Source organism: Aulostomus chinensis, chromosome 3 (genome assembly GCF_037954235.1).
Source record: "Aulostomus chinensis isolate RoL2024-O1b breed Wild chromosome 3, RoL_Achi_v1.0, whole genome shotgun sequence".
NCBI classification, from domain to species: domain Eukaryota; kingdom Metazoa; phylum Chordata; class Actinopteri; order Syngnathiformes; family Aulostomidae; genus Aulostomus; species Aulostomus chinensis.
Window position 1 is genome coordinate 17,540,223 of NC_141322.1, and position 13,336 is coordinate 17,553,558.

The following is a 13,336-nucleotide window of genomic DNA, read 5'->3' on the forward strand; positions in this document are numbered from 1 at the left end:
CCATTTTTGGTTGAGTTGGTAATAACCATTGATTGAAAAAATGTTGCAGATGTTCAAGTTAACAGCAAGTTTGGGGAGCTGAACCACTCAGTGGCGGAGATCCACCTCACTGCTCGAGTCTCATAATTCAACATTAAGATTGGTGTTGAGGAGGATGACCTTTTCAATTGATATATATTTCACCATCAATATGTACTTTGCCCTTTACAGTGATGAGAATGGAGTGGGAGTATGAATATTTATAGCTGGTCCAAAAATGGGTGAACTGGGGTTGGTCACTTGGTTGGTTGGTTGCATTCACATGAGTCTTGATGACATTAGAGTTTGTAGCATTTTAAACTCACAGTCTAAAACAGTGGTCTGCTGTGGACACACAACAAATGTTGCAGTTGCATCAATAAATCTGACTTACTGAGGAAAGAAACTGATGGACTGCTGAAAGTGTTATTAGAGTGAAGTTGTGTGGGCTAGATTCATAATAAATGAGTGTGCGTTATTACCTTATTTTAAATCAAAACATAAGTTCCAGCGTGGTTATAAATGTTTTGCATTATTCTTAAGAATGAAGGATAACTCAAAAAACATGCAGCACTGACAATGAGCTGACGTGCACATAAAAGAAAGCTATATATATAGTACATGTAACCAAATATGACACCAAAAGTTGTGGCGCTAGCAAGCTAATTTAGATGAAAGAACTGGTATGTCTCCTGTAGGTAGGTGTGATGCGGCAACTGTGAGAACTGGAAGCTGCTAATTACGGGATCTCAGGCGAGGTGTTAATATGGGCCTCATGTGACGCTTCATGACTCTTATTTTATATTTATTTTGGTATTCTTGAATTGAACTGTGATTCCCACCCCCCTTTTATATCTGTAAAAGTCTGGACTAATCTGTAAGGATGTTACTGTCATTGTCTGGACATTATAATTGGGACTATATTGGGATTTAAAAACACTGTTCAGAAACAATTTCTTGTAAAGCAAACAGAACGACTCCCCTCATGCACCCTGCAGCTTCTCCTTGTCTTCGCTTGTCATCTTTTCCTCACAGAACACACATTTATGAGCACGTTCATGCACAGCGCCATTATTTCACTGTGTTTCTGTTATAATGGCAGAGGCCATTATACTCTCTAAACGTCTTGGCTGGTTGTTCTGTCATGCTTTTGTTGTGCCTTCTCTTTACCTCCCTATTATATCCTAGTTTCTCCTCATCAAAAAGCACAAGCTTTTTCTCATTTATAAGCATAAAACCTCTGGGCTGTCCAAAAAAAAATACCTTTTTTTTGCTAACTTCAATAATTATAACTTGATTTATTGAAAGAATTAAGAGAATCTTTATATCTGAATTAGAGCCATTTCCGACCTGCACTTAGTCACTTTAGTGCGTGTCCAAGTGTATGTGCACTGACATGAGACAGTAAGCAAAGTGTCGTGGAGGAATCGTATTATTTACTGTAACTTCAGTATCAAAGCTCCGCAGGTACACAATCTACAATCTAATTGATATCTAATTAATGCATCTTGTCTGCGATCAAAGGTTTCTGTCTCAAGCCAATTAGAGACCTTATAATCAACATCTTGACACCTGGGGTTTTGAGTGTTATGGCAAATGTTAGCATTTAATATGCCAATTAGTGTGTTAGGCTGGAGCGCATGGAAATGGTTATGTGTCTCCTTGTATGATAGAAATCCGAATGAGTCAGGCTGCAAGCTGCGTCTTTATTAATAATGCGTTAGAATTCAGATGATTCTATTAATCATAATTGGTAGTCAAGATTGAATTGTTGCAGCCATTTTTATTGATTAAAGTAAATAAATATTTAGGAATATAATCTTTCCTTAACTGCGTGATTTTGTGCCTAAACTCAATCTGACCTTAACTACGGTAAAGTCCCAACTGCCTTAAAATATTATATTTTAAAATGAGAATACAAGCTTGGTACTTGCGGTTCTCACTGCAGTGGTTTGCACAGGAGCACTGATCACTTATTGCTGGATATTCTGATTATGCACAAAAAATATACATAACATTTTGTATGTCATATGAATGCCAACAACTCATCTGAGTGTCATATGATTTCTCGATATAGATACATGTGTAAAAAAAAGGGACATTCATGTAATTGTCTGCAAGCGACATGTGACCAACGGCAGACAGAACACAAGCTTTTATTCTTTAAAAAAAAAAGAAGAGCCATTTTAAGCCCTTCCTCTCTCCATCGCCCTCTCCCCCAGTTCACCCTTAGAGCTCCCTCAGGTAAGTTTAAGAGACCCGTCTCGATGGCCTCGCTCTACCGTGAGAGGTCTGTACATCACAGTGAATGAATCCTGTCACTTTTATTACCAGAGGATCAAGGCACCACTGCGAAACAAAACAAAACTGGAAAAATATCACACTTTGTGGACAGCCCGCTGCCTCTCTCAACCATCTCTGGCCTTCTTCACCTCAATCCGGTGCTTACACTGTTTAACCCGCTTGTTATCCTCAAATTTACTGACATCTTTATCCTCAGCATCAATTTGACCCCAGCGATGTCAGACACTACAAATCAACAGAAAGCAACCCCCCCCCCCCCCCCCCAAACATCCCACTGTCTATAAAAATTATAACACAATTACGGAACAATGTGCAAATCATCACAACATCTCACCTAAAACTTGAAAGGCAGATTTTTGCTGCTTATAACAAATCTGGGAAGAAAAAAAAAACATTTATGCTATCAATAATTCATATTACATTCGGGGATCATTGTGATTCGGGAAAAACAAACTTTCCAATATTTGGCTGTAGTGAAAGTTTGCTCTGGCTTTGCTCACCTCTCACATACATCCCATATTGCCGCACGTCTGTCAAGCTCATCAAAGTGGGAAGCAGAACATTTAGAGACGTGGTGGCTGGAAATATTGCCCTCCCAGTGTTATCAGTCCAAAGACTCATATCCAGTTCTTTCCACTTGTCTCAATATATGCCCCTCCCATCTAAGTTTTTATATCCTTTTCAATTGATGGTGTTATGAGGCTCTACCAGGAGGGCCTCTGAATCAGGGTCCTCTTCAATATTATCCTCAGATACATTTTCCTCTATGTCACTTTCACTGTCAAAGAGCTGCGACAAAACCTCATTGACGGAAAACCTTTGCTCAGAGGTCATTTTCATTTGAGAGAGATCATAAAGAGGGAACACATAGCACCGCAAAAAATTGTTTCAAAGCTGCTGTGCAAGCTTTTTATTGTTTTGTTTTTTTTCCTCTCCAAGGTTGTGAAGGAAGTAGTTTTTGTACTACTACGGGGTTATGTCAGGATAAAGCCTTCGGGTAGAGGGAGGCTTTTTCAAGATCATTAAACTGCATGGTAGCAACCTCAGCGTCAAAAAAACAAATGTGTGTAAAATGTTGTTATTTTCTGTTGAGTTTTCTGTTTGAAGCAGTAAAACAGCCCAGTTAAATCGATCTGGAAGAACTCCGATGCATCCAAAGACATTGACAAATTTAGAGAGCATCATCGGTTAGCAAACACAAATTTTCAATCATGTACAGTATTTATAGATATTAAAGTGATACACCTATAATTTCTTATTTGCCTTTCAAGTACTCACCATTAAGTGTCTTAAATCAAAACTGCCCCCCCCCCCCCCGCCCCACACACACACACACACATAACTTTTTGGTGAATACAGAAGATTTTAGCCATGTATTTGTATCTTGAAGCTAATGGAGACTACCAGCAGGTAGCTACTACTACTACCAGCAACAACACTCCATAAAATCCCTTTACAAACTTTAAAACATCTTGTCCAATATAATCCAAGTCCTCTTTATCTTGTCATGTTTGTTACCCCATGTGGTCTCCATAAGCTTCGAGCTTAAAAAGTGTTGACACTGGTTTCTGTTCTGGATGACCGTTATCATCCTGGCTGCTGCTGGTTTCTACAGGGGATTTAAACCAGCAAGTATTCTCACCCCACGCTCTGAGGCAGTTGTGCCCTAAATTTGCTTTTGATAATAAAAAATGTATACTTTAGGCTAACAGGTTTGAAATACATCCCCATTTAATATGTCATATAAATCAGTGGCACGCTGCGCACAAAACATATCATTGAAAATGTAGTATTGATTGTTGAATTGTGTGCTGTGCTGTCAGTTTTCTCTTTTTCTTTTCCTTCCACTTCTTTCTGTCTCTCTCTCCATCGAATGTTGCCCCCTAATGAAAAGTGGAGGCAGTGTAATCTTTTCTGCGGTCCCGTGGGTCCCCCCCCCCCCACCCCCCCTCTCCCAACAGCAGCAGATCAAGTCAGAACAGCGCTGGGCCAACAGACAGAAATTCACTCCCTTGTCGCTATCAATCTCCGCCATTGTTGACAATAATCTTGATTTGCCTTTCCCTCTTGTTTTCACTCCCAGTGCTCCAGCAGCTCCTGCCCACTTTAAGAAAACAAGGTTTCACTGTGATTGTTACTGACAGCTGAGGCTGGGATCCATCTGTGCTGGTTTAAGTGTCACAATACGCTGCAAGAAATTAGAACCTGTGTTCAAAGCCTTGAATTATGGATAACAACAAAAATGTAAAAGTCATGAAGGATCAAAATGAATGTAGACTCATACATATTCTGTTTTTTTTAAGTCTGTATTATGTAAATAGTACATGAACGTGAACTCAACCATGTTTGCGCTGCAGCATTACAGGCTGCACGAAGCCGGCAGTCTGTTGAGGTCTGTTAGTGGCAGAAGACTAAAAACAAAAAACTTTGTTTTAAGGATGTAACCTGCACTGCAACAATTTTGTCTTTGTGATGACATGATAACATCATCGTTTGGATTAAACTGCTAGATGCATTCTGTGAATGGAGCGCTAAAGCTGTTGCATTTAGAGTGAGCCACGAGGAGCTGGGTCGTAGTTGTCTGCTGTCACATGATCGACGACATCTGGCTGAACAGACACTTTGATCCGTTCAGATGAAAAATGGCTCCAAAAGCCACCTCACAGAGGTCATAATGTTAAAATGTTGACATCATGAATAAACAAAGAGACTCTACGACACAGTTGGCTTTCATGTTGTTCTAGATCTTTAACATTTTCAATCGTGATCCAGGTCCAATGTCAGTTCCTCCCAAAAACGCACACACACACACACACACACACACACACACACACACACACACACACACACACACACACACACTAATATATTATATCACTTCTCAAGATTCCAGAAATTGATAAAGATGGACTGAAATGGGGAAAAAACTCGCTGAATACAACAAGAAGACAAGAAGCTTTAAGATCAGTATCCTGAAGGTAGATACGACCTGACTTAAGCTGTCAGTCACGCGTTCCAAGTCCACCTCCGTGTCAGCGTGGGCTCTGCACTGGGAATAAAAGAGGAAACTGAACAAAAGTGAAGAGACAGATGTAAAAGCAACAAAAGATCCATCTCTTTTACACAATAACATCGATTATGTTTGATTATATGCCTGCAACTTTGATTCTACCTTTGTGTCTTGCTGTTTTGAGGAATTTTGCTAAAGAACACATTTACAGATGTCATTTGATTTACGTTGAACTGATTTGGCCTCTTTTAAATGCCTCTATAAGCACATGAACAAAATATAGCTTAAGTATCACAGTGAAAGTCCTTTTTAATTATATTATGTTGTATTAATGATGCAAACATTTTAATACAGTAGATCGTAAAGATCTTTTCAACATTTTCTACTTCATGGTTGTTGGATTTTTTTTTAATCTAATTATGTCTACACTTACTTTTTAATATTTCATGATCAGTAAAAGTGTCATATACATTTAGAAGACTTGCCATCCATGTTCCATGCACTTTCTACTGCTTATCCTGTTAAGAGTCGCGGTGGGGTGGAGCCTATCCCAGCTGCTAGCATTTCTTTCAATTCCTGTCTATATTCAGTTAGAACAGCATGACAGCCGCTCCTGTAAGTGTGCCAGTGTCAGTCAGCTGGCTATCTGCACAGCTGTGTTTCAAAACCCAGACTCTGATTTACTATTCCACTGTGCCCATTAGACTGATGATGGCTGTAATAATGTTTTGAATATCACCCCCTTAAAAAGTATTTGCATAAACCATATAAAATAACTAGCGTTTCCACCGGGTTACTGTATAAAGGAGGAGATATACAACCATGAATTAATCATAAACACAACATATTAAATGTCAACGTTTCCATTGACTGAGTTGAGGCTAAGTAAACCTACATGTCTCATAAGAAAGTCAACCATAAAATGCCATAAATAACACAGTGTCCTTTTGGCTGGCAAATATAATTAGATGATGTTCACGTTTTAAAGGCCATTTCAATGAACTGGTGTAAATATCAGGTCTGCAACTTGAATATGGACAATTAAGGAATATTGTCTTGCAATTGCAAAGGCTTCTTCATTCAGTAAAAGTCTTTTTTTTAAGTAATATGCCAAATCAGATATCGTATCCATGCACAGAGAAGAAACCCAGTTTTAATTGTAGTCTTACACTGTGTATTTGCAGTGAGTTACAACAGCCCGTCAGCCTCCAACTCAACTGAAAATAATGTCAGGGGAATCCTTCTGTTCAGCCATGTAGACAGATGTTGGATGTACAAGATGTCAGAATCCTTTTACAGTTATTTCTCAAAAAACCTATTAGGTTCCTCAAGGGAGTTGTTCTGTCCCTTCAGAGCAAAGCAGTCTGCAGTATAAAATAACAAAATGTCTCATATGCTACATGGATTTCTCAGGTGCTCACTTGAGGTTCATAAAACAAGACGAATAAGAGCTGCTCGTATTGGGGTATACAGAAACAGTGGGATAGAGTGTGTGTGTGTGTGTGTGTGTGTGTGTGTGTGTGTGTGTGTGTGTGTGTGTGTGTGCGTGCGTGTGTGTGCGTGTGTGCGTGCGTGTGTGTGTTTTGTAGGATGTTATTGTGACCTCCTGCTAGTATTTCATGGGCCCATTTGACCAATGTAGCCTATCCAGTGCCCACATTTATTGTGATTGTATGGAGTTATTGAACGGTTGGACCTATTAGGTGGGGAGCTGCCATGGCTGTCCGACTACCAATTACCGTAGCCTGCAGCTGTGTATGGCCTGCCCCGATGCATCTGGATGCAGGGAGGGGTGGGGGATAATGTGGGAGGAAGGGGGATGAAGGAGGTGGTAGGAGGTGGTTGGTCCTCAGGAGACCTGCCACAGCAGCACGCTGTTAATCAATCAGATTTAGATCGGACAGGGACATGCTTAGTCGCTGCTGCCGCCAACACTGCCATGGCGAGGGGAGAAAATGTGTGCGTGACCTGCATTTCGCTGGAGGGTAAGAACACAAAAAGATGGATAGATGGGCTCAGAATGAAGAGATAGCGATGGGGTTGCGAATGTGAGAGGGATGATGGAAGGGGCGTGAGGTGTGGAGGGGGAGACAACAATTAATGGTGCGGTGTGAGTTGAATTAAAACAGTGGGAATGCATTGATTCATTTCTGTCTTATGGAGGAGAGTAAAAAAAAAAGGTCTCTACATGGAAGAAGTGCTTCCTCTGAGATTTGTATCATGCAATGAGTTAAAGTGATAAAATGGATAAAATAAACTCATTGATTGATGCGCTGTGGTGATCACAGGAATGCACCGTCTGGGAAGCTTGATGATGGGAGGAGATGATGACCATATCCTTAGTCAGACTAAGGAGACAAGGATGGAGTATCTTATTTGCACTTATTAATATGCATGAGCTTGTGTATTTTATTTTCCACTATTAATCAGCAGCTTGAATAGTTGGTTACTTACCCAATGATAGTGCAATTCATTATAAGCAGATTTGCTTACTGGGTGAGACCGTAACTTGGGAAAGAACAGGAGCTGACAAAACAGCGTAACGAATACGGCTGCCCTATTTGCCATCAAAACAGCTGTTTTCCCACCTTGAAATGTGTTCAAATAAATCCTGGGGGAACATTCTCCAAGGAAGGGACATGACATTCCATTAAGCAGCTGTGTAGGCGGCTTTAGGTGCCTCCATCCAGGTCCTAATGAAACCGCTCCTGCATGTGTGGGAGCATTATCATCTTGTCATCATTACATTACATTTGTTATCTGTTGTGTAAACATGTACAGTAATCATCACATGTAACGACTTCCTTTAAAAGCTGGCTGGTCACGCCATTACAGACTCTGCATTACGTTTAATCAGCATGTTCCTCTTAACATAAAACTGTCCATGTGTTGATAAACAGGTGAAGAACGACACATCAGACCAGATTGCTTTTTAAAATTCTCCGTGTTCTGCGGTCTTCACGCCAGATTATGCGTCATTGTGTGCTGACATGAATACCTGGAATTGGTGGAGAAGCTGTTAATGCTTGTTTGATGAGGCTCTTGTTCTTACAGTAATACTGGCTCAACTACATGATTTGGTCTCGTCTGTAAGCTTCAGCATAGTAGGAATTAGTCATTGTTATTTAGTTCACATTTTAGTAACGATAATTATTATTATAATACTGTAATAGATTTCAGTGGTGAAAAAAGTTTTAAAACGGCTTTACACGCAATTAAAAAAATCTGCAAACTTAAAAAAAAAGATAAAATGTAACAAAACCATTTAACAGCAATTGCCAAATAATGAAAAAGCAAGTCCAGAACAGTGACTTTTTAAAAGGGACCTGTATGCTTTCCTTGTCTCCTCTGGAGGTCATTCAACCACTGGGGCCCAATCAGAACAGCCAGGTGACCTTTAATTTTAAAAGGAAATGATGAGGGGCTATCAAAGGTTTCATTCACATTTGTAACGAAAGTTGTTATATTATTCTAAGCTAACCCTTAAAAAAGTCATTAAAATTAATGCGAATATATGTAATAGAAAACAGCAATGGGCCAAAAACACATCCCTGTTGAACTCCTTGTTTCAGAGGTGCTGGACTGAAGATTCAAAATTACCAGTTTCAACACATAACCTCCCACCCAGTTTTTGAGACACTCCATCAAAATGACCCGCCATGTCAAAAGCTGTTGACCGATCCAAAAGGAGCAAAGTATAGTTTCTTAATGTGCCTTGGGACACTCAAATAATGAGGAATTTTCTTAAATTTGTTTTAAAGCTGCATTCTAATTTTATTTCTGTCTTTGTGAAGGGGGTCACACAAGTTCTCACACGTTCAGCTCTGCTGCACTTAAAGCTCATTGTATTGGTTTTTCAGGTGTACAACTTATTTTTTGAGTCATAGGTTCTGTCTAGGCACATCAGGCAAATCTAATATATATATATATATATATATATATATATATATATATATATATATATATATATATATACATATATAAAACACACAACTTACCCATTAAAAAATGACAGGAGGGACAAGCTGGTGAACTCCAGAAGAACTCAATTTTTTTTTTTTGACTGAGTACAAAAAAAGAGACTAAATAGACTTCTTGGCCCGCATTCATTCATCACATAGACACATCTCAAAGTAAAAGCTAATGTTACTATATACAGGCAGCCCTTATTTGTGACCTCAAACAAAGTCTCTATCACTTGGATGCATATGTACCAGTTTGACATGGACTACTTATGCCAAGAGTGACTGACCAAGTAAGTGGTTTGTTCTTCTGACTTCAGACACAACACATAGCTTTGTCTCCCACAAGCCATTAGCATGCTTACTTCACACCACATTACTGAACACAATTACTCTGAAAAAACATGATGATTTTTAATGATGCGTCAACTCTGGTAAAGTTGGTTAAGAGCACAGTTTGGGTTCAGATACACACTTTGAAGTTAAGTTACTTTTGACACACAATTGTCAATCGGAAATGTAAAGCCGACTCCCCCTGCAACTTTCAAACTGTCTCCACTCCAAACTGAAAACCGGGGTGTGTCTGTATCATTTTTCCATTAAACCTCAGTTGACCATTATTTCTGACCCATCTTTCGTTTTTCTTTAGCATAATACCTGTGAAATAATGACCACCATTTTCACAAAGTGTCCCCGTGTGTTCATGATCATCGTGCCGCAAATGCTTGACAAATGAATTTCCTGACAGCACCCATGCAATGGGTGGCTCTGATGTGGGAGCCAACAACTGGGAAATAGAAAGCAAGTAAAGGGACTGTGCTCTCTGATGGATGTTTGAGGCCAAAGTTCACGACAGTTCTCATGCAGCTACCTGGTGGACAGAAAGGCATCTGTACTACTGATGATACACCAAGACCACTGAAGTTAAGAGAGCAGGGTGATAGAAATGGCCACTGGAAAAGTGCAAGTGATGAGAAAAAAAAACTATGCTTGTTTAAACAATTGGGATTTGTCAAAACTTTGAGCGGTATTGCTTGCTTCATGTGGAATATGAATCCATTTGAAGTTTCAACCTGTTAAATTAACATTTAGATTGCTATGTTCAACACAGCTAAACTCCAGGTAGTGAGAAGTGTTAAGTGTTGTGGGGATACAAGTGAAGACCAAGTATTCAAATAAGAACAGAGAAGATTGTGATTAGGGTTGGAGTTAATGAAATACTGGAAACTTGCCAGTGAAATCAGTCAGCTGCACCCTACAGTAATGAACATAGGCCCTTGATGACTCGTGCACAAGTCACATGCACACAGCACTGCAGGGGGTACATGAGAATTAAAAAAAAAAAAATCAACCCATCCATCTATTTCTGCAACTTATCCGTTACCATGTCACGGTGGAAGCAGACAGAGTAAGGTAACCCAGACATCCTCTCCCCTCCTTGGGGCCCTGAGGAGCTCCCAGGCCGGATGAGATTTCCAGTATAATCCATGCAGCATGTTCTGTGTCTACCACAAGGCCTTTCGTTCGTTGATGTGCCCAGAATACTTCCAATGCCGGATACCCAGACTACCTTAGCTAACATTATTGAAGTGAAACATAAGGGAAAGCTTGTTTCAACTTTTCTCTCCATTGCATAAGATAAGGGCCAGGAGTCACAGCATTGCCAGCTCAACCCTGGCCAGGGGCCTTTGTTGCTTATAGTCATCTGCATTGTTTCATTTTCTTCTTAAATATTTTGACTTGATTTTATAGTCAGTGAACAACTTCTGTGTCATTTCCTCAGGTGAGAGCTAGTGCAATCGCTCAAGATGCAGATCAGAACTACGACTACGCCTCCAATAGTGTCATCCTGCACCTGGACGTCGGGGACGAAGTGTGTGTACAGCTGGACGGGGGCAAAGTCCATGGCGGAAATACCAACAAATACAGCACCTTCTCTGGCTTTCTCATCTACCCTGACTGACATTGTACTCTTATACTCAGTTTCCCTGTAATCCCGTTTCCTCTCCTCTCTACATCTAACAGCCTCCACGATGTAATTGGCCATTCTGATGCTGCTCAGTACACAATACATAATGACATGATCTCCAATAGTTTAAAGAGAATTTGTGTAAAAATAAATACTATATTGTACATATTACCAGTTAACATTTTACCTCTGGTACAAGCGACTGTGCCGTGTACAGTGTATTACAGTGTATGTAAGCATGGATAAACACATCATTCATCTGTTTCGAATGCACGTTTGCTTGTAGACACACGCGCACACGCACACACACACACACACACACACACACACACACACACACAGACCCAAGTGCGTGAACACGAATTGAATCTCTTCCATCAGCTGTGACGTTGAGACAAGACGACCACTTCAGCTGCTGGTCTGAAATCAACTGAAATGATCTCTGAATGTAGACTGTAAAGTGAAGTGTGTGCTTCTGGCTGCTGTCTTCACAGTGAGAAGGATTTTCTGTATGACTGTAGACATCGAACAAAAAAAAAAAACAAAAGAAGAAGATGAAATGATGATATATTGATTGCAGATGATAATGTAGTCAATGAGAATAATCCAGTGTGCTGTATGTTTGTGTTCATATTGTGTGTTTATCCTTCAGCTTGTGTCAAGGGATGAAAGCATTATGTTGCTGTTATTTTGACCTGCACATTCTCGGATACATTAAGGAAATGGTGTCAAGTTTTTGGTAGCAGTCCCTTAACACACACAGTACATCGACAGTGAGGTTTAGCTTTGAGATTTTCCCTGAGCCAGAGCTTGTGACAGAGGCTAATCATGTCTCGCTAATGAGGTGAGGCTTCCTCTACTCGAGCTCGCCATCCATCATGTGCTGTACGGTGAATAAGATATGGTTTGCCTTTTTTTTTTCTTCAAAATGCCAAGTGCTAGAAACATGAATCTATATGACTGATGTATTTGTTTCTTTGACATAATTCTATGAACAGCTGCTAGCTAGCTTAGCACAAAGACTAGAAACACATGCTGTGCCTCATCTTGGATACTGCAGTCATTAGGCAGGTTTCAGACCAAGTCAGAAGCTACAGGGGTCTGAGTACTCTTACATGTCGACATTACTGTCCATGTGCTGATAGAGCCTCTAAATTGGGATGACACATTTTTGATCCTCTCAAAAAAAGGAGGCGGAAAATGTATATTTGTGGTCAATAGCCCCGGTTGGTAAATCGTCTTTGAACAAATTAAATTCAGCTGTTGTTTCTCATTTTTGCTGAGCAATTTATCTGCAGCTTAAAGTTCATCATACAACAGAAGGAACTACTCCCTAACACGAGAAAGGGAAGAAACCTACCTAGTTCACTAATTTTATCATGGATGTGAAGCTGTTTTTAAAATGCAGGTGACCATTGTTGATGTTTTACTGCCATATTCTCTACATATAGATTTTCTGTGCCTTACACGATCAGTTTCATTTTTTATTTTTCATGCATGAGACTGATTCAGCTTTCAAATCCAAGGTGATTCATGTAAAACTGACTCATTTTATGAAATGAAAATATACCTGCTGGGGGACTGTGAAACCTTGTGTGTGAGCAGATGTAACTCAGTGATGTAAATAAAAGCCCTGAAATAAAGATGGAGGTTCAAAACTGTGCCGTAGTAAACAAAAGAAGCATGTCATTTTCTAAATTTGCATCCAGAGAAATTCTAGATATATAACTTAATTATTGTGTTGGAATTTATTTCGGGGGGGGGGGGGTTTGATGTAATATTATATCATTATTGTCGAGCTTCATATTGGCCCACTATTAGCAAACTTTTATCCCAACGAGAGATAAAGACTTGATTGAAGCTTGATGGTGATGTGAAGCTGCTCTGATAAAACTCATCATTCCTGTCCTGAGTGCTGCATCCTGTGTGTTTTCTGGTACTGTTACCTCTGTTTTACGAAAAGTGTGGATTCATTGTTGTCACTGTACTTGACAAGATGAGTTGTGTGTATTTGTTATGTATGAAATCATCATAATCATTTCTCTGCAATGGAAGACAAACACAATAAAGAAA

General features: G+C 39.7%; 1 protein-coding gene across 1 annotated transcript in view; it reads left to right on the forward strand.

The window, feature by feature from the left end:
• The window catches only part of c1ql4b (complement component 1, q subcomponent-like 4b), a 25,505-nt gene extending 12,480 nt beyond the window's left edge, over positions 1-13,025 (forward strand). The window contains exon 3 of the mRNA XM_086199169.1: positions 11,078-13,025. Within this exon, the coding sequence (XP_086055295.1) occupies positions 11,078-11,257 (180 nt within the window). The 3' untranslated portion in view covers positions 11,258-13,025. The remainder of the gene's footprint in view (positions 1-11,077) is intronic.
• Positions 13,026-13,336: the final 311 nt, after the last annotated feature.